Source organism: Psammomys obesus, unplaced genomic scaffold (genome assembly GCF_907164565.1).
Source record: "Psammomys obesus unplaced genomic scaffold, mPsaObe1.curated_primary_1811, whole genome shotgun sequence".
In the NCBI taxonomy this organism is placed as follows: Eukaryota; Metazoa; Chordata; class Mammalia; order Rodentia; family Muridae; genus Psammomys; species Psammomys obesus.
Window position 1 is genome coordinate 23,486,036 of NW_026596109.1, and position 21,781 is coordinate 23,507,816.

General features: G+C 41.4%; 1 protein-coding gene and 1 non-coding gene across 6 annotated transcripts in view; one reads left to right on the forward strand and one right to left on the reverse strand.

Annotated features, from left to right (window-relative positions):
• The window catches only part of Vps54 (VPS54 subunit of GARP complex), an 82,071-nt gene extending 61,101 nt beyond the window's left edge, over positions 1 to 20,970 (reverse strand). For 2 of the 5 annotated variants that reach the window (XM_055628932.1, XM_055628936.1), the window contains exons 1-3: positions 20,516 to 20,970; positions 4,130 to 4,285; positions 2,663 to 2,904 (exon numbers count right to left, since the gene is read on the reverse strand). In XM_055628932.1, coding sequence (XP_055484907.1) covers positions 2,663 to 2,904; positions 4,130 to 4,265 — 378 coding nt within the window. In that variant the 5' untranslated portion in view covers positions 4,266 to 4,285; positions 20,516 to 20,970. Of the gene's footprint in view, positions 1 to 2,662; positions 2,905 to 4,129; positions 4,286 to 5,277; positions 5,631 to 17,730; positions 17,871 to 20,515 lie in introns of those variants that run through there. The other 3 variants (XM_055628933.1, XM_055628935.1, XM_055628934.1) reach the window with 3 other exon arrangements.
• On the forward strand, positions 10,791 to 10,923 carry LOC129692635 (small nucleolar RNA SNORA17). Its single transcript, XR_008722739.1, has one exon. It is a non-coding gene; the product is annotated as a small nucleolar RNA SNORA17 (small nucleolar RNA).
• Positions 20,971 to 21,781: the final 811 nt, after the last annotated feature.

The following is a 21,781-nucleotide window of genomic DNA, read 5'->3' on the forward strand; positions in this document are numbered from 1 at the left end:
AAGCGAGGGGGAGGGCACAGCAGTACAGGACTATACTAGCAAGTTTCAACATTTCCTAGGCTGCCTCTCTGCTTTTGCTACTTGCATTTTAAATAAAGTTCACGAAGAAACAGCTGAAACATTTCTTCAAAACCTGTCTCCTGCCAGGTGTGTTAATGTACACAGCAGGCAGAGGTGGCAGACTTCTGGATTTGAGGTCAGTCTGCTCGATACGTTCCAGGCCAGCTGGGGCTACAGAGTAAGACCTTGTCTCAAAAAAAGAAAAAAATATATGTATCACCACGTGAGACTGGAAAGAGATATTCTATTTCTACTTCCCCCAACTTTCAATGTATTTATGCTGATTCTTGTCTTTCTCTTCTAACTAATCTGTAACTCTGAAGTTCACCAAATCCTTCCTGTAACTGCAGTTACTTGATGAGGTTTGTCAGAAATTTATAGAATCATCACCTCCAAGCCTATACCTGGCAGTATCCCAAGCTTAAAAGGAACACAGAGAATCAATAATGTCTCAAGGTCAGAGCCTGCTATGGAAAAGCCTAAGTTACACGGCAGCATTTGACACTAGAACACAGAGGTAAACAGAGGGGAAGAAGCCAAATATGTATGGACAACAGGATCTCTTCTTCTAGCACCAAATTCTGAGACAAATCACAACAAAGCAGAATCAATAGCTCAAATTTCAGAGTAAGTCAGCATCTTCATGATTACCATCATGTGATGAGGAGGCTGTTAAGTGGAGGCACAGTAGCTATGTAAAACTCTTTTTGTCTCAGTGGGCATGCTGGCAAGAGAGGAATAACTTTCTGTGACCCTGTCCTTCAACAGTTCTTTTTCCTTCCCCAGGTCTTCAGGAAGCTCAACAGTGTATCTTTTACAAACTAATTCTAACTCAATACAAAGTATCTTCCTGTTACAGTTACCATTTCAGTGTATCTTTGTCCAGACTCCGGTCTGGATGTACCTACAGATCTCAGCCACCAGGGGCTTCTAATCAGCACAACAGGCCTGTCAGACTCACCCAGAGCTCCCTCTTCCTGCTGTTCACCTGAAAGGATGACTGAAACCAGACTACACTCTATTGCTTGAAACAGATCAGGAAACATTTCTAAGAAAGCGGAAGTCTTTCAGTGGGCAAGCCTCATTGTCTCCAAAGTCAACAAATATAACCCAAAGTGTCAAGGATTCAGGCTCCATACCAGGAATGATCTATACACACATACATACAAAAGTATTGTTCAGTGGCTCCTTCATACCCAGTCAAATCTTCAGGCAAAACAGTCTGATAGTCATGGGTCATCTCATCGATAAGCTTAACCAACTGCAGACTGTGGAGCCAACGATTTGGATTTAGCAGTACTTAAGGCGTTTAGAAACAAAACAAAACAAAAAAAAAAAAAAATAGACAACTGAGTACTGAAGTCAGGACTAAGGATTTCCAAATATGGAAGCCTCTGGATTGGTCTGGGCTCCTGACTTCAGAAAACTGTCATTGTCAGGTCTTACAAGAGCAATATAAACACTTCCATGTGAGGAAGAACCTCCAGAAGTATGGCCTGCCTTGTGCTGGAATTATTTTTCCACAAAACGTCTTCTCCAGCTTTGTCTGCCTCTTTCACTTCCTAATCTTTTCACACTAATCAACTGCTTACTTTAGACCCTAATTTCTGCAGAAGGGACAATTCTCTTTTAAAGTTGTTCATCTTCTGAAACTGTGTTTCAAAGTTTGTCTGCTGCAATGACCTTCTGCTTTCCTTAGATGTGTGTACATCTTGATAGCAGTAACATTCCCTCTTAATTGTCTGTCCCAGGAAAATTTGGCTTTAAAAGCCATACAGGGAGAATGAACCATCTTTTAGCCAACCCCTCCTATGATTCTATCCACAAATGTCTGAGAACTCAAGAGCCACTAAACGTGGCATGCACCCTGTCAGGCTCCAACTGGTTGATGCTTTGGCCCTGTACACCTGAACAATCAAATTACTGACAAGCAGCCTTTGCTTATCGCCCACTTCCTCTGTGTTTACATGAACCCATGTTTCTGATTCCACAGCTGTTTAATACTAGCTCCTGGCCAGCCAAAGATGAGTTTCACAGGCTTCAGAGGAACCCATCTCTATCTTAATGTTCTCTCCAACAAGTAAGCCACAGTTCTCTGCTTTCCCCCTTACAGCAGTAATAGGCAACTGTATGCATGTGTCAGAATCCAAAGGCCCATGGCTCTATTCTGAACAGTGGGCAGTCTTGTCCATGGAGTCCATTCAGAGGGTACTTTCTGCTGTGCTGGTTGATCCTGCTCCTCCAGAGTCGGGCATCATGTTCCCCGGCTCTCATGCCACTTGGCTTGCCTGCTCCCTCTCACACCCCAACCAGCGACTTCCTAAATCTCACAACTCATCTGAGTGAACCATTTCTGTTTGGCAAACACAGTAGTGTCCCACTACATCTTAAGACTAATAAAATTTCCTCATCCTGAAAAAAAAAATCACTACAGCAGAAGTAAAATACATCTATTAAAATGTATTTAGACAAGGAAACAAAACTCAGGACAAAAAGATTGTATTCATATAAAAGAATGCCATGGCTTCGTCAAAGATTATTACTCAAAAATCTTCCTCTTACTTTTGACTTGACTGTCACTAACTTCAGGGTCAGCTATTACCTGAGAGATCTCCTGCTGATAGGCTATGAAATGCTCCTTGCTGATCTGTGGGAGGTAGAATGACGGCGTGACTTCAGTGTCCACAAAGTCCAATCCCCATGTTTTTGTGAAGAAGTCGGACTCTCTTTTTGCTAATGTAGGATCATTTAATGCTGCTGGGAGGTTTACTTTGGAATGATATACAGTCCATCTACGTTGATCTGTAACTAGAGATGGGGCAACACATAAACTATTTGAATCACCTGCAAAAGTAAACAGGAGAACTCTGTAATGTTGGCTCTATGTTTGCAAGTATATCCTATAAAAATAAAAATGTTTACAGTCTATTTTATAGGCAATCAAACTCTTTCTCTATGGTAAATTATTAATAAAAATCACCCTGATTAAATCCTCATCATCCAGCACCAATTATCAAAGGAATAAGAAACTAAGATGAAGGACATTACAAATTCCCAAATGGGGAGCATATAGGGAAAAGCATTTCATTAGTCAAATTCTTTAATTACGGTTTCTCTCCTGAAAACATAAAAATGCCTGTTTTTCTTTCAAAGATAGGCCTTTTTCCTGTTGTACTATGGCGGCTATTATCGTTTAAACACCCTCTGTTTGGCTTAGAATCAAATGGCATCACACTACTGCGGCATTGATCGTATGTACACATTTCTTATACAAATTCACTGTGCACAGCCAGCAGCTAGTATGAAATGACCGATCCCTAGCGCTGCTGTCCTCAATAATATCCCACCTTTATCAGTCAGTAAATCGTCTGCTATCTTACTGTGATGCTCGTTTGAAGACGCTGATTACCACCCACCTTTAGTCATTCTGACATGAGAGCTGTCAGGGTTACAAGCAGGGCTTGAATGATGCTTTCTACATGTTTCCTCCATAAAGCACACCACAACTTCTCTGTGTTTAGCTACCCCAGACAGTACCTCAGCCCTATACTACAGGCCATCTTAAAAAGCAACATCTCCAACAAGAAACAACAACAATAAAAACTAAAATGGGTAACATTAAACAGGCTTCATAAAGACAATAGTCTCCAGGACCTGTAGCAAGAAGGCCGAGCACCCCCAGCTGTAAGCACCTGGATTAGGCAACCCAAATTTTTTACTGCTCTGCACACATCTGCAAATACCACCTAAGTACAACAAATATTTAATATTTGAGTTAAAATACGTTTTAGGGAGTTAGCATTTTTGCAAATACAGGATCTGCTAATAATGAGACTGACTACATTTAACTAAATAGCTTTCAATTTGGACCTCCATTTTCAGTATTTTTCCAGTTAACTGCCTTAATGAAAATGCAAGCAAAACTATATTCTAATTTCCCAATCAACTATACATTTTGGGTTTTTTAATCATTATAATTACTCTTTTGAAGTAATTATAGGAAACCTGACTACACTTTTAATGATAACACAAATCATCAGAAAAATCCTCAAAAGAAAAGAAAAGTTACCCGTAGGTTCCTTGGGACACACATCAGGCAGTGACTGCACAGGTCGAATGTGTTTTGCTGGATCTACCTCTTTTTTAAAGAAAACATCACTGCTGCTTCCTTGAGGCACTGGAGAAGAATTGTGGCTTGAAGCCATTGCATAAAATCACCACTCAACTGAAAATAAAACACAAGTAATAATTAAAACAATATAAACAAAATCCATAATACACATCACAACAAGTAGCATTTTTTTTTTCAAAAACTGAGTATCTGTGGTTAATTGTGAAGGTTGTTCAGAATATTTAGTTTGCTAAGAAGCTTGTTTTTCCTTCTTTGAAAAAAAAAATCCCAAAGGTGAACATTCTTAATTTTTTTATTAAAAATATAAATACATAATAATCTTATACCCAAAATATTAAAAATGAGACATGCCATTCATTCATGACTTCAATAATGACACACTACCAAAATGGCTCAGTGCATAAATTTTAAGTCCTTTTTGCTGGGTTCAGATCTCTTCATTCACCAACAATATAACCATATGAAATTCCTTAACCCATGTGCATCTTTCTTCATCTGTAAAATAGATGAAAAAGATCACACCTCAAAAATATATAAAAAATCATGAACGTGTACACATGTAAGTTTAACATTATCTAATGTTAAGTGTTCACAGATTAGCTACTATAATTACATATTTGCATTATATAACACACAATAATTATAAAATCATTAGGAAAAATTATAAATGAAACAATATTGCAACTAGACTAAAGGACAAGTATTATTTGGTTGTCTTAAGACCCCCAAAATCATGTGCTACAACAAATTTAAAAAAAAAAAACAAGTTGGGCAAATGGAATAGGGGCTGGAAAGATGGCTCCGTGGCTATGAGCTGCACTTGCAGAGAACCTGAGTTCAGTTCCCAGCATCCACAAAGGAGCTCACAACCTTATCTGTAACTCCAGTTCCAGATGATCCAAAGCCCTCTGCTGGCCTCCACAAGTACTGCACATACATAATGAACATACATGAAGGCAAAATACCCCACCCACATAAAATGAGAACCTAACTATCTCTCTCAGTACTTTAGTACAGTACCCACCCATCAACCACCCATCTACTTAAGAGTGTAAAATACACTGCTGCCAGTGTCAGGGGCACACCTTTAGTTTCGGCACTTGGGAGGCAGAGGCATCTCTGAGCTCAAGGTCAGCGTGGTCTACAGAGTGTGCGCTGGGGAGCAGGGTGCTTCTAAGAAAATAAACAGACCCTGGCATCTCTAAAGGCATAGTTACAGACCTACCTGCTAAAGACATAGCTTTTGGTTTACAAGAAAAACAGAGGACTAGGAGAATAAGGTTTAAACCTTTAAGGGAGAAATAACAAATCAAAAATAGAAGGCATTATATAAGAAAACTGGTCTGGCAACTAGTAACAAGTCATTCTAGACTAAACTAGTAAAGGGGCAACAACTAAAAGCAGTTAACTTTGCCTGAATCCTATTTTTATAAAATGGCTTTGCAACATCCTTGCAATTTTTAATATGGATTGGATATTAGATGGTATTTTGAAATCATTAATTTTCTTAGTTGTATTAATAGTATTGAAAATACCAGAACTATATTTACGGTTAGCATTAGAATAAGGAAGTATTTAAAGGTAATATATCTTGTCACTATCTGCAATTTACTTTTAAATAATTAAGCAAAGGATTCACATAAAACAAACCTGACAAAATGTAAAAACAAAATAAGTATAACAGAATATTAAATCTTATTTTATTTTTCCATGTTTTAAATTTTCCAAAGTAAAAGCCTGAGGGAAGGAAATACATATTTGTAAAATATTAATCAGTACAAAATATAAGTATCCAGAAAAAAAAATAATTTGTAACCATTACTTAGTCTACCTCAAGATGGCATTATTGTATAACTTCAAATATGTAAAAAAAAAAAAAAAACAAAAAAAAACTATCAAAAGGTTTCAAAGTTTATGCTGCAGAAGATTTTTTTGTTTATTTGTTTTTTGAGACAGGGTTTCTCTGTGTAGTCTTAGCTGTCCCCCTATAGAGCAGGCTGGACTCAACGCACAGAAATTACCCTGAGGCATTAACGGCATGCACCCCCCTAGCTGCTGCAGAAGAATTCTGCCATATACAGAAGCTGGAACTCCTTAAATACAAGCTTTAGCTGCGACTCCCTACAGCTACACTTTATTACAAACAGAACATTACGTACATAGGATACAAAAGTTGCTTCCTTCCTTCTTCACTGTAACAGGCGCTGCTTAAAGCAAACACACTGTAAACTATTTGCAGTTATGGACAGCTCTAAGTTTCCCATAACCTTGCCTGTCACACAGACAGTAATGGAAAACATCCATTTTATTCCTCTTGCTTACTATTTCGAATCTGCCCAAAACAGCTAACTGCCATTATGGCATTTTCATACACGTGACATTATACTTTGTTCTAATTTATTCCCCATCCCTATGGGTTAACTAAAAGCAGTTATCCTTGACTAAATCTTGTTTTTGTAAAATAGCTTTGAGACAAGCTTGGAACTTTTAATATGGTTTGGATATTAGATGGTATTTTGAAATCATTAATTTTCTTAGTTGTATTAATAATATTGAAAATATCAGAAATGTCTTTCTTTATGCTTAGCATTAGGCAAATACCCTAACTTAATTTCCTTTCTCCTATTCATAAGTGATATCTTAGTAGTTAATCTAAAATCACCTGTCCTGTCATTCTACAGACTTCTAACTGGTCTCTCTGCTTCCAGGCCAAACTACTACATGTAGAGTTTTAGGATGAATCTACTAAGAAGTTTTCATCCTGTTATACTTCAGCTCAAAACTTTAAAAAATTATTACTTCCCAAACCAATCTCAAATTTCATTAATTGATACACAAGACTCTTAACCTCTAATATTAACTTATCTTTCTTTGTTTATCATCTTAATGCTTATTTCCTGTGGATACACTTCAAAAAAAGGTGGCCTGTCTTTTAAGATGCTTGCCAAGCTGCTTTGTCTCTGGAAAGCTGTGCTGTGCACCTTTGCAAAATGTTCATGCCACCTTCTCCCCTTTCTCCTTTAAAAGGTTACTTTAAGTTTCATTTCTAGATTACACACCCCCCAAAAAAAATAAATATACATATACTTGAAAATATGAATAAAATAATTCCAGCACTGGCCTATAATCTCAGTTACTAGGTGTCAGGTCCCAAAGAAACTCAGGACAAATGGCTATCTGTGGCACCTATTATCAAAGTTCATGATGGCCTTCAGGCTCCCTCAGTATCACAAGTACCTGTTACACATTTCAGAGTCCATGCTGTTGTCCTGACTCTTCCCACCCTGCATCTATCTTAAACTTTTCCAGCTCGTGGGCTTTCCTCCCCGAGCTTCTCATTCAGATACACGCTCTCTTGGCCCCTTTTCTCTTGCCCCTCTCTCTTGGCTATCTTTCTCTTCCTCTCTTCGATCTCCCCCCACAACCATACCTTGCAGTGGTCATTCCCTCATTTGATACAACAGAGGCTAAGACAAGAGCATTGTAACTTAAATCACCTTGTTATAGAGTGAGTTCAAGACCACACCCTGTCCAAAAAGGAAAAGTAAAAAGGTGAGGGTATTCTGTTTTGCTTTCTATTGCTGTGATAAAGACTGTGACCAAGAGCAATCTAGGAGGAAATAATTTATTTAGCTCAGTCCATCAATGGGGTAAACCGAGGCAGAAATGGAACAGAGATCCTGGAAGAGTGCTGCTTACATGACTTGACCAGGCTGCTTTCTTATACAACTCAGGACCACCTGCCGAGGGGTGGCATGGCCCACATCAATCACTAATCAAGAAAACAATCCACAGCCTTGCCTACAGGCCACTCTGATAGGGTATTTTCTAAACTGAGGTTTCCTCTTCCCAGATGACCCTAGCTTGTGTCAAGCAGAGAGAAAACCAGCCAGCACATGGTGACATGACTAAGTGGTAGAGGTAGGTTCTTGCCTGGCATGCACAGAGGCCTTGGGTTCAAGGTCTGTACATAGAATAATACTATACATATACTAATAATCCTAGTATACTATACATATAATAATCCTAGTATATTCTCTCTCTCTTGTCAAGACAGGGTTTCTCTGTGTAGCCGTAGCCCTCCTGGAACTCATTCTGTAGACCAGGATGGCCTCGAACTCAGAGGTCTGCCTGCCTCTGCCTCCCAAGTGCTGGGATTAAAGGTGGGCTCCACCACTGCCCAGCTAATCTTAGTATTTTTAAAAGTAAAAAGTTCAAACAGTCAAACACTTAACTAAATTAGAAAAAAAAGGTTAATTAGCTATAGTATAACTAACCAATTAAAAATAATATATTAACAATCAAAACTGTAGGCACTAGGAGCATAGCTCAGTCAATAAAGTGCTTGCCTTGCAAACTCAGAGACCTGAATTGCATCCTCAAATTCACTGCATTACCTGCGTATAAATAAATAAAGAAATAGATAGATAGATAGATAAATAAGTAGATGAATGAATGAGTGAATCTAGGCATTTGTAACCCCAATGCAAGTTATAAAAAGAGAGATTCCTGGGTTCTCTGGCCAGTCGGCCTGGCCTGCGTAGTGAGGCCCAGACAGTCAGAGACACTGTCTAAGATCCTAAGGGGTTGGCGGTACCGGAAAGACAACACGGAAGGCTGCCCCCTGCATTCCATGTGCACCCATACATACACACACACACACACACACTGCACAAACATCCTTATATGTGTACACACAGAGAGAGAGATATTTCAAAGAAATAAAGCATATTGCTCAACTGTTTTGCTAAACATTATTGTCAGTCATAAGCCATATGCAAATTTGGGACATTTTTCCTTATAACAAGAAAACCACATAGTAAAATTAAGCTTATCAGCTTAGCTCTTTAAAGTAATTTTATAAATGATTACCGAAGCACTCATATTAAGAATAGAGCCAGTTCTGTCTCACTATTTACTTTGCTTTCATTTATTAGGATTATCCTTCATCTAAGATTTCTCTGCAGGAATTGTTCTGGGATTGTTGCATAATTTACTAGAATTCCTTTAGTCAAAACAAGACAAACATGAACTGATTGGCCTGTTCTTTAATTACCTCCCCCTGAAGGGGAAGCAGCATTACCAGGCCACAGAAGAAGACAATGCAGCCACTCCTGATGAGACCTAAGTGACTAGGATCAGAAGGAAGGAAAAGAAGACCTCCCGTATCAATGGACTTGGGGAGGGGCATGCATGCAGAGGGTGGAGGAAGGGAGGGATTGGGACGGGAGGAGGGAGGGAACCACAGGGAGGATACAAAGTGAATAAAGTGTAATTAATAAAGAATAATAAATTAACAAAGACTAAATGACGCTCCTTGCTGGTCAGATAAAGACCTACTGTGGGGGAAAAAAACTGCAACTACTACTACTAGTATTGTATACATCTTAGTTTTAAAATAACAAGAAAGGATTAACATTCATACTTCCCCATTCAAACATTTACACTTTAACACCATGGACTTCCACTTCTTTGTTTAGTTCTAGTCTTAAGACTGAGGGTAAGGGGCGGGTATGTAGATAAGAAGAAGCAAAAACCAAGGAAAGAAAAGTAGCAACTCATAGAACAATGCCTATAAAAAGAAGCAATGATAAAGCAGGAAAAGAGGAAGGAGAGAGAATAAGTAAATCAACAAGCAAGCATCAGCACTTTAGGCTTTTGCTCCGACTTGAGGTCTCCAGAGGACTAGGGGACAGCCCAGCAACTGACCTAGAAGAGGTAGTTGCTTCACATCCTACTCCTGTGTTCTCACCTTGGGGAGAGTTAGGAAAGAGATCAGCTGGGACAGCGGCAAAACTAGATTGCTTCACTCCTGCAACTAGCTCTAAGAGTCTTCTAAAGTCTTACATCAAGAAAGAAATGAGATATATATTATAAATGAAAACAAGAATGTCATGAAAAGCAATATAAAAACAGCAAAAAATGTATACCACCATCATCAGTATTTGACTAAATACTATGTAGCTCATAATTGATTGCCTCCATTCAGATTTTGATCTTCAAAACAACCTCCTAAGTGCATTTATCATTTGTATTACATGGTAAAAGAAATAGGTTCAGAAGTAAATTGGTTTCAAAATATTTACATAAGTAGTTACAACCATGGGATTTGAATTTAGACTTTCTGATCTAAATCCCATGCTTCTGTTTCTACACCAGTCTCTTCAATTAAAAAATAAATTTACTCTTACAACTATTATTTATCTTTCCTTTAAAAAAAAACTGGGGTGGTTCTTTTTGAGACAGTCTCACTAAGTAGTCCAGGTTGCCCATGAACACTTTTAACCTAAGCTTACATAAGCTTATAGTCCAACTGCCTCAGTGTCCCTATCCCTAGCACTTGGAGCACAAAGCATGGCTATGTCTATGTTCTGTTAAGTGACAGGAATAATTCACATGTAATCGTTAGAAAAAATAAAATTCTGTAAGACTTGGACTAGACTCTTCCTTAAGGGTAATGCAGTGCACATTTTCATCAGTGATGAAATGTGATTTACTATATTTTTCTTAGCAAAGAAGCAATCCCTCCATTCTGGCCAGTAAAACAAGCTACACTGAGCAAACATCCTACTACTTTTAACAAGAAATGTGTTCTGACCCTGCCCACAGAAGCACTGCAGGTGTGGCTGCTGTGTCACATGTGAGTCAGTAGGTAGCTGAAAGGAGAGAGGCAGAAAGTGGAAGGAAGAGTTGACCCCATGAGGTCATGAGAGCTTGCCCTGCCCCTCACCTGGGCAGCACAGGAGAGCTGACCTGAATGGCTGAGGTGGGATGAGCCAGCCCCAAGGATGTGAGTGTGGGAGCACTGGCCCCACAACTGGTCTGCCTTGTGCTGACATGGGCAACGGAGAGATGATTGCCCCACTCACCCCTTGCCAACAAGGGCAGCAGAAGAGGAGGCCCTGCCCCTCACCTGCTGCAGCACTAGGGAGAGCTTGCCCTGCCGCTCACCTGGGCAGCACAGTAGACACCGCCCTGGGCATGGGAGGTGTGGGGAAGCCAACCCCAAAAGCGTGAGTGTGGGAGAGCTGTCCCTGCCTCCTGTCCGCTGGGCAGTAGCTCGGACGGAGAGGGAGCGATGCCCACCTCCCCTCCCTCATCTGTAGAAGGAATCTCTTGTGTCTGTGTGGAAGCATCACCTGAAAAGCTAATGGCCTGTTAGCTAAGGCAGAAAATAAGGAGATGAGAATCCCAGAGAGAGATGAACAAAGACAGGAGATCACCCTGTGATTTTGAAGAAGATGGACATATAAAACTAAGCAAAGGTAACCAGCCATATGGCACAACTGAGAATGGAATAAATGGGAAGAGTTATGAGCAAATCAGAGAACAGGCCTAGCTATATCGGCCTAGGCTTTTGTAAATGCATTTAAGCCTCAGAGTCATTATTTGGGGAGCTGGGGTACAGGAGGAAAATATGCATTTACACTTATCCCTCACCATCTACGGCAGGCAGAACTGACCCCAGCACAATGAGAATGGGAGAACTGGCCACATCCTCATAGGCCGCAACACTCGGTAAAGTGACCCCTGCACCATGCCTGGGCAGCAGAGAAGAGCTGGCCCTGGTGACAGGAGTTGCAGCGAACCAGTGGGCTGACCAGCTCAGACACCTCTCCGACCCAGAGCCAGGGCTTTGAATTGGCCTACCCGACATCTACTCCATTGATAAACGGCTGGAGTGCGTGAAGGGTCCAGTCCTATAGCTCCAGAACTACAGGGTCTCCATGACGCAGGCAACAACAGGGTATCTGAGAGGCGTTCCGGTGAGATTCCGGTATCAACACAGTAGCAGAGCCAGCTACCAGACCAACTACTCGCTGCAGTGAACATTTGCAAGCAAAGAAGTGTGGACAAATGGCAGACTGTGACACTGCGGGACACACAATTAAGATGTTTTTTTTCTCTCTGTTGGGGGAGGGGCTGCAAGGGTGGAGCACAGGTCCAAGAGGAGAGGGAGATGAGTGGACTGATCGTGTGGTGTGAAATCCACAAAGCAGCAACGTTAAACAAAAAGAAATGTGTTCTGAATTTGAAGTAGCTAACTTATACAGTAATCTCCCATAGCATGCCTATTTGAAATTTAAGATTCTAAAGTTGAGATTCACAACCCCACTGAGAGCTGCACAGTTCTAACTTCTTAAATACGATTTTGGATTTAAATTTAGGAAAAATATGAAGGATGGAGGAAGGTCAGTAAAGATGAATGAGTTAAAGTCTCACTGCTTTAAAAAAAAAAACTAACTTGATTTCCCCAAATTTATAATTGTTACATACAAGAAAAAAATTACCATACTTACAATGTCCTACCAAAGATCGGTTTGATAGAAGCCAAGTACCAAGGGGTACTTTACCATAAGTACTCTCCCTACCTCCTCTCTCCACCATGGTTTCTTTAATCTCACTTCTAGTTGGTTTCTTAAGGTTTGCCCACAAAATTCTTAATGTTTCATATTCTAAGAATACTTCCCAATTTTTAAAAAATTTTAGGGCTGATACTTGTAAATGGTCTAGTTGAAGTGAAGATTCACCCACAAGGAGAACCTACCAGTCAGAAAGTACTTCCAACCTAATTGCTTATCACATACATGACTGCTCACAATAATCTCAATACTGAAGCTAAAATTTAACCATAATTATATAGGCTTTCAAGAATACTCATAAAGCTGGGCACAGTGGCACACACCTGTAATCCCTGCACTCTGGGAAGCAGAGGCAGGAGAATCGATGAGTTCGAGGCCAGCCTGGTCTACAAAGTGAGTCCAGGACAGCCAGGGCCACACACACACACACAGACAGACAGACAAATAATTAGCTGGACATTGATTTTGTGCAAATCTATTAACATCAACACCAAGTCAGCCATTAACCCTCTGACTGATAATAGTGACAATGGCCTAGACTGAAAGAAGGCCCACTCCACTGAATGGGACCCATACCCACCACTGCTTGGGTGACCAAGAACCTGAGACAAGAGAGTCCAGGGACCTAGGAGAAAACAAAATACTGCTGTTCTACTGCAAGAACACAGCAATAAAGTGACTCCATCTAATTACACTCTGCTCTACTCACATAAAGCGCCTTGCTCAGTCATCATCAGAGGAGCTTCCTCTACAGCAGATGGCCCACAGTCAGACATTACACTGACTGGAACACTCAGTCCTAAATGGGATATCGCCACCAAATCCCTCTCCTCGGGGCTCAGCAAACCCAGTGGAGAAAGCAAAAAAAGGATTTAAGGACCAGGGATGAGAGAGGACACCAAGAAACCAAGGCCCTCTAACACAACATAATTAAAGCTCATATGAATTACCAGACACTGAAGAAGCAGACACAGGGCCTGCGAAGGTCTACACCAGATCATTTCTGTATATACTATGGCTTCCAGTTTAAATTTTCCTGAGTGTGAGAAATAGTGGGTCTCTGTTTCTTGTGCCCTCTCTTGTCTTTCTTCTGTTTGTTTTATTCAATTCCAATGTGTTGGCTTTTGTTTTTGTCTGTTTTATTTTACTATTATGCCTTAGAAGCTTGTCTTTTAATAAGAGACAGAAAGAGTGTGGATCTGGATGGGCGATGTGGAGGAAATGGGAATAGAGAGAAGGGAAAACAGTAAATCAGGATATATTATGTGAGGGGGAAAAAAAGCTATTTTCAATAAAAGAAAAAAGAATAACAAGAGATGTTGGCTATAATAAATTATAAATAATTGTAATACTAGGAATTCAAGTTGTCTTTTTCACTTTCATGTGAAAGTTGGCACTTATGTTTAACAGTACACTCATGTGTAAGAAAACAGAAGTCCAAGGTTGATGTCAGGAATCATCATCAATCGCTCCTCCGTTTTATTCATTGAGGCAGGGTCTTTAAATCAAATCCTGAGGTCACTGATGTGGCAAGTCTCCCTAACCAGCTTGCTTTGGAGATTCCCCCATCTCTACCTTCTGAGGCAGGGTACCTAGCCTACCTGGTATTTATTAATTTAAGTGGGATTTGAGGGTCTGAACTCTGATGGTCATACTTGCATATTTTAAATGCCTTATAAAATAACTGATAGTTCATATGGCATCCTTTTCAGGAACAAAATTATATAATTTATAATTTTAAAATTAAAACTAAATAATAACCAAAATGAAAGTGGTGTCTTTTTTTTTTTTTTTTACTAGCACTCATCAGAACTAACAGTATTATAGTAGTTACTAAATTTAATCTGTAGTTACAGGCCTACTCTGTCTCTAGCATATAAATACTTCAGGAAAAACCCAAAGGAATCTGGATACTTTATTTTCCTTCTTTGGATCACTGACATAACTGTTCTATTGGTGCAACTTACACCAATCAAAGTGACCCAAATTAGAACACTGATACTAGACTCCTAGTGTCCTGGCCAAAGAGAAGAAGGCGAATCCTAAAGCCTCTCATTCAAGTTATTGGAGAATATCCTGTTTCTAAGAACCTTCCAATCAATCATTTTGTTATCCATTTATGATCCAGTCTTTAAACCATCACCTTGGAAAATTACAAATAGTCCTTTTCTAACTTTTCCTACCGTCCACGTTAATTGTCTTTTATTCCCTTTTGCGGACAGGAAAGTCAAGTCAGATGAAGACTGACCATATAGGCTACTAAATCTAGTGAGCATGTCTCCCTTTCACCCTAAACCAAGTGAGTGCTGAAATGGAAGACAGGTTGCTAATAAGCAGTAGGCCTCAGGGGTTACCAACGAAAGGGAATCAAGAAGTAGGAGCTCAAGGAGACAGGTTTGATGAACAGAACATTAATTTGGTACTTAAAACTTTTGGGAGAGGACTGAACTTATGGAGAGATTAGGAATACTAGAATCGGTGAATAGTTGGGCAGCGGGTTAATCGCAAAAAGAACACACATCTATACTCTATGTCAAGAAGGTAGGAGTTGTGTGTAATTGACAAATAGCTACATTTTTTTAAACAAAGAGTAAAAGCCACTTCTCCAGCCTGAGAACTCTTTTTAAAGTTACTTTTGACCACAGGATTCATGGTGAAAGAGTAGGGAGATGAAGTGAGTAAAGTGTAGACAACGGAGAATACGAAGTGCTGACCCTACGTCACATGATGCTATCAAGTAAACTCTGGTACGTTCAGATGACATTATAATCCTGCAGAATTGAGAGATTCATGTTTGAAAATGAGGGAAACATCTACACAGGCTAAAAAAAAAAAGAGGGGGGGAAGTTTGGTGCTCACTCCACTATTCCTTCAACTGACCTATGGCTTAACTCTATTCCCCAGGTATCTAATACCACTTTCTGATCTCTAAGGGTTCCAGACAAACGCATAATACAAACAGACAGACAGACAGACAAAACCCCATACACACAAATTTGTAAAAATAAAAAAGTAAAGTTTACCAGGAACTGAAGGATAATAATTAGTCAGACCAATGGGGGTAAGAGTCACAGGGAAAAGTTCTAGAAATGGTGAACACTATGGGCAAAGAATTGAAGGAAAAGAAAAATTACCTAAAAGGAGAATTGTGAAGAGCTTTTGAGGCTATAAAGGTAAGTTAGGAAAGAAACTCACATATCTTAAAGGAATGAGAAATGTGAATTTCATCTTGACTATAAAAGAAAGCTAGAAATACTTTAAATAAAATGATCAGATTTACCCTTTAGAAAGATTAATGACTACTGCACAGGGGATATCAGAGAAAAAGAGCAGACAAAAGGCAGACAGAAATCTTGCAACCTCAGGTGCTACTGAAGTCAGTCCCTAGAGCAAGGAATACATCGTTTATGCTGATATATTAAATGGTTCTTTTGAGGGAGGGACAGAAGAAGGGAGAGAGAGTGAGAATGAGAGACTGACTTAATATTTCTCTTCTCCTAGGAGCTGTCAGTCATTATTCACTATGTTGCTACCTCTATACTGCTTTTGGTTAAGTTCTGTATATCCCTTTCTAATTTGTGCTTTTTGAAACAACTCTCACAGTGTATGTTAGAGCTGACAAAGCATCACCAGGCTAATACTTTCCCTACTGAACTATTCCGCTCTTCAGACCACAGCATTTTCCTTCACATGACAATAACTTCTAACACAGCAACTACCAATCACACTCACTATTTTCTAGATGAAAAAGAAAAAATTGAAGCCAAAAACACTTAATAACCTCTCTAAAGTCCCATGGATAGTAAATAACAAAGATGATCCTATCATCTTTCATCATCAATTTTGCTTGTTAAAAACATCACCTAAAAGTCAGGCACAGCGAGCGGCACAGACTTCCTAGTACTCAGGAAGCAGAGAAGGGTCACATCAGAGTCCAAAGTCAGCCTGTCTACACAGTAAGTTCCAGTCAGCCAGACCTATACAGGGAATCCTGTCTCTAAAGATTAATTTAAATTTTCAGACTTAAAAATTAAAAACACTAAGAGTCAAAAGTGAGACCTACAGTAATACAGTAATGACATTTGTGCACGAAATATGAAAATTTCTTGACATTTACTACATACATACTTAAACAAACTATTTAAACATTTAACTTCTTTCTTGACAGTTACCAGGAGGTAGGGATTTGGGGGTATGAAGGTAGGATCAGTCTCACTAAAGAAGATAGTATATCTTTATTTCTAATTTCAAAACCTATCCAATAACAATCAACAATTCAAAATACAGTAGTTGAAATTTAGAGTAACGTAAGGCTGGCATTTCTAAGGGAAAGAGTATAGTTTTAAGGGATTTCATTTTATGTGTGTAAGTGTTTTGCCAGCATACATGTCTGTGTGTCTTGTCCAAGAAGGCCAGAAGAGATGAGACCCCTGGAACTGGAATTACAGACAGCTTCAGCTCTTAGGAATTGAACTCGGATCCTCTAGAAGAGCAGCTCTTAACTACTATTCCATTTCTCTAGCCCCCAAAAGGTTATTTTTCTTCAGATTTAAAGACCAAAATATATCTACATTACATCAAATTCTTGCTTTTTGCTTTGCCCTCTACTGCTTCCCCTGATAAAGAGAATTGCTAGATGAATGAAATATTTCTCTAATCCACTAAACAATATCCAATGGGACTCCAAAACAATAGATCAAGACCTTTCCAGAATCATATAGATCACAGGTTTAAACAGTGCTATTAATATTTTGATTCAATCTTTTAGTGGTGGTGCAGACTGTCCTATGCATTACATAAAAGTTATTAACATCCTTCATTAGATGTTATTGTAACGATCAAAATCCTTCTTGGAGTGGCCCTGTTTTAGATGTTGGGACTCTGGAACTCTAGAAAAGAAAGTCGCCCTGGGCAGCACTTTTAATCCCAGCACTTGGGAGGCAGAAGCAGGCAGAGCTCTGTCAGTTCAAAGACAGCCTGGTCTACAAAGTGACTTCCAGGACAGCCAAGGCTATGCAGAGAAAGCCTGTCTCAAAAAAACAAATAAATAAATTTGTTCCTCCCCAAACAAAAGGAAGCCTCCAAATGCCTTTGTTAATTACAATTTTTTGACACTGTTTGTAGATTTTGGTTAAGATGTTAGCAATGTAAGTTCTGATCTAACTTTTCACTGACCTCAGCTCACCACATTAACTCTTAAGTCTCCGAAGCCAGTCATGCTTTTTTTCTTCCTTCTCCAGACTTCACACTGACAAAACCCAACATTCTGTCAGTTATTTACAATATCCCTTTATCTGGGGTCAGCTGCTTACTCCCTGGACAAAATTAAAAAAAAAAAAAAACTGTAAACTGACTTTAAAATAGCTTCAAAATAAACATCTGTCCTGCTGTAAATCATTTTCAAAGTTTTGAAAACATAGATTTCGTCTGCATAGAACCTCGGTCAGTACTTGTCCCTAACATTGGAGGAACACCCAGTTCTTGCTAGGTTCTAATAGCATGCAGTCAAATGCATACATACAAAAATACAAGTAATTCCAGTATCCAGCTCATCCCTACACAGCATTTTCATCACTTTACAGAAGCACATCATAGTTCTTGGGCCCAGGATCCTGGAGATTTAAGTTTCTACCCTTCAGATTTCTTCTTCTGCTTTCTGCTATGTTGAGGCAAGCAGGAAGTATGCCAACAAAGACCTCTAAGGTCTTTTCCAACTTGATATTCCTGTATTCAGTGGCAAAAATAGTTCTCCAACTTTTCACTGACTGACCCTCAGCTCATCAATACTTAAAGTCACGGAAGTGATTCATGCTTTTTTTTCTTCTTTCTCCACAACCAGTCAGTCTATCAGTTGTTTACAATATTCGTTGTTTTTGTTTTTAATTCTGGGTATCAGTAGCATACTTCCTAACCCAAATTTTTCAATTATGTAAATTGATTTTAAAATAATTTTTTAAAAAGCTAAGATTCCACATCATTTATATGAAAGGCCCACATTACACAAATGTTGAGGTAAAAAGTAGATTTAGTGGCTGCCTGGAGGCTGGTGGGGGTGAGGTGAGAAAATGAGGGGTGACTGCTAATGGGTACAAACGGGCTGAGGAGAAGGTGTTCAAAAATAATATACTGGTGATGCTCCCATAGTAAATATACTCAGCACTGTATGGAATGTAGCCTGTGCTGGGACCCCTTCCCTGTGTTCACAAGGCCTTGGGTTACTACTTTAGCACAGCTTAGAAAGTACAGAAAACCAAAATACTATTGGGTTAAAGTGGGTGAACTTTACAGTATGTTAACTCCATAAAGGTGTCTTTTAAAAAGAGTAGAAAAAAAAATTATAGCCAACTTTATTGACAAGAAAAGAAGTGTGATTAAGAATAGGTTCTGTAGGCTGGAGAGATGGCTCAGAGGTTAAGAACACTGGCTGTTCTTAACCTGAGTTCAATTCCCAGCAACCACATGGTGGCTCATAACCATCTACAGTGAAACACGGTGCCCTTTTCCAATGCGCAGGCACACGTGCAGGCAGAATGTTGTATAAATAATAAATAAATAAATCTTTAAAAAAAAAAAAGAACAGGTTCTGTAAATTGTTCTTTTATGGGTTATATAGGATCTGATTATAATAAAAACTCTATTCAGAAACAAAATTAAATTTAACTTTTCCAAAACATAAACACATGTAAATTTAATCCCTTTTCCTAGTAAACTGTAGGTAACTTTGCCAGTTATAATTTTGAAAACAATGAGAAACATTTCAGAAAGCCAAATGCTGCAGTAACAATACCACAAGAACAAATTATATGAGTATCAACAACAAAACACGGATAGTGTTTACAGTTTTACTGTGAACAGACTGGAAGTGTAACACGTCTAAGGTTGCCAGAACGCAGTTTAAAAACTAACCAAATCACAGGAAAAATATAACCCACAACTATCAAATACAGTGATCAATTTTACCTAATGATGATCGGTGTAGAGCATCATTACCCAATTCCAGGAAACCCAACCCACTATACTACCGCCAAACAAATCCCATTATACCTAATCTGTTCCATCCTAACTGCCAGGAAATCCGAGTACTTTTGATAAAACCATTTACAAAACTGAATGTCCATCAAAATCCTCAGCACAAGGTATCTCCATACCCCACAAATAATGTATCATGATACCCGGCGAACGTGTAAACAGACTGGCCTGATTTTGAAGAAACCAGAAACAGAACCAATTAGAAAACAGAAACACTCCAATTTAATTCTTCGAAAGTAAAAGAAGTCTCTTATATAAAAGAACAAAAACTAAAGTTGGTAAAATGGAAATGGGAATTTTAAAGAACACTTTACAGCTCTAATAGGCCAACACTAAAAAACAAAAAGCCCAACATGAGCAGGCCAAGTGGCTAATTATAATGGTCGGGCAAAAGTTCCCCAACAACCCAAGGAGAACAGGGAGGGCCATCCTTCGAATCCCTGCAGACGGTAGGAAGCAAGACTGAAAGGTCTTGAAGAAAAGAAAGAAAAAGAGAGCCTAAACAGTTTAAACTACAGGGCCAAACTGCGAAACGGCGGGTTCTTGCGTGGCTAGAGTCCTCCCGAGGCTTTCGGCTTCCACTCCTCAAGGCTCGGAAGGGGGCTAAGGGCCTGGCCGAAACGACGGAGGGAAAGTTTGGGCTCCGAGTCTGCGGGGAGCGATGGAAGTTCCCGATCCCGGGTCCGGGAGGGGGCGAGGGGCCAGGGCGGCTCCCGCGGGCGCCGGCAGGGGCTGGGCACAGCGGCCGGCCCCGGTGCCCGGGAGTGCCGAGGAGGAAGTGGTGGCAGCCGGGGGCGCGGAAGCCTCGGCGCGGCCACCGGCTCCGAAACCCGGCCGGTTCCGGGCCGCGAGGGCACGGAGGGGGTGGGGTCGCGGCCCCGGGGGCCGCGGGTCGGGGAGGGCGGCCGCGAGGCGCGGGGCCCGCACCTACCTGCGGTCCCGGGCGGCCGCCCCAGACGAGGCCTAGTGCACCGCCGCCTCCATCCCTCCGCGTCGCGCCGAGACTGCAGCTCCGCGGCCGCCGCCGCCGCCCTGCGCGCCGGGCCCGGGCCCGGTTCCCGCCTCCGCCCCGCGCCTGCTGGCCAGCGGGCCCGGGAGCACAGGGCCGCCCTCTCGAGCCCCGCGCGGCCGCGGCGGGGGCCCCTCACGTCTCGCCCGGGTGTCCCGTCAGCCAGCGGTCTCCCTCCGGTCCGCAGCGCCGCCTCCGCCGCTGCTGCCGCCGCCGCCTCTCCCACATCCCCGGCCTCCAGGGGGGCCGCGACCACCGCCCCCGGCGCCTCGGCTCCCCGCGCCGCCGCCGCCGCCGCCGCGCCTCACGCCACCGGCCCGGCGCGGCTAGGTCGGCGGAGAGCGCGCAGCAGGCCGCCGCCAGGCCGCCGCAGCCCCCTGCCCACAATCCACCGCGGCTCCGCCGGGGCGGGAGGCGAGGCGCGGCCCGGGGAGTCTTCGCGCCGCTTCCGCGGGGCCCCGGGCGCGGAGGTACCCCGCGCCGCCCGCGTCGCCCTCCGAGCCGCGCCTCGCCTCCCGCCGCCCTGGCCGTCCGCCGAGGCCGAGCGTTGCCGGCCGCCTTCGCGGGCGGGCGGGAGCGGACCCCTCGCTCCCCCGGACCAACCGACTCCCGGCCGCCCGCACCGACGGAGGCGCCGGCTTCCGCCGCGCCGCGATCCCTCAGCCCCTCGGAGTAAACAAACATGGTTCCGTTTCCAAACTTGGTGCCTTTCAGAGGTTAAAGGTCGACCAGGCTAAGCCCCTGGCCCCCAGGACTTGAGGCCTCTCGAGGCTTCCCCAGTTCCAGGCCTCCCAGTCACACTTAAGTCGCTTGTCCCTGCCCCCTAAAACACTGAAAGACTTGGTGTGTGTGTGCGTGCTATTAAATCTTCTGGTGGGTCCGAACAGCTTTTCAATTCCGGCTGAGTTCAGAGAGAATTGCAGTCTTAAGCCAGTAAAAAATACAATCTGCAGGATAGGGACTGCCTTACATTACCGTGTACTTTTTTAAGTTTCCAGTCACCTTTCTTTGAGTCAGGAAAAAAGGAAGACAAAAGCCTTACTCACTTGAGGGTTTGTCTTGATTTTATGAAGATTTTATTCCACTTGAAACTTTTTTTTTTTAACCTACATATAAATTTCACACATTTCAAAAGTTATTTCACAAAGCAAAAGTGAAAATGTAACTCAGTCGGTGACTGGAAAAGAA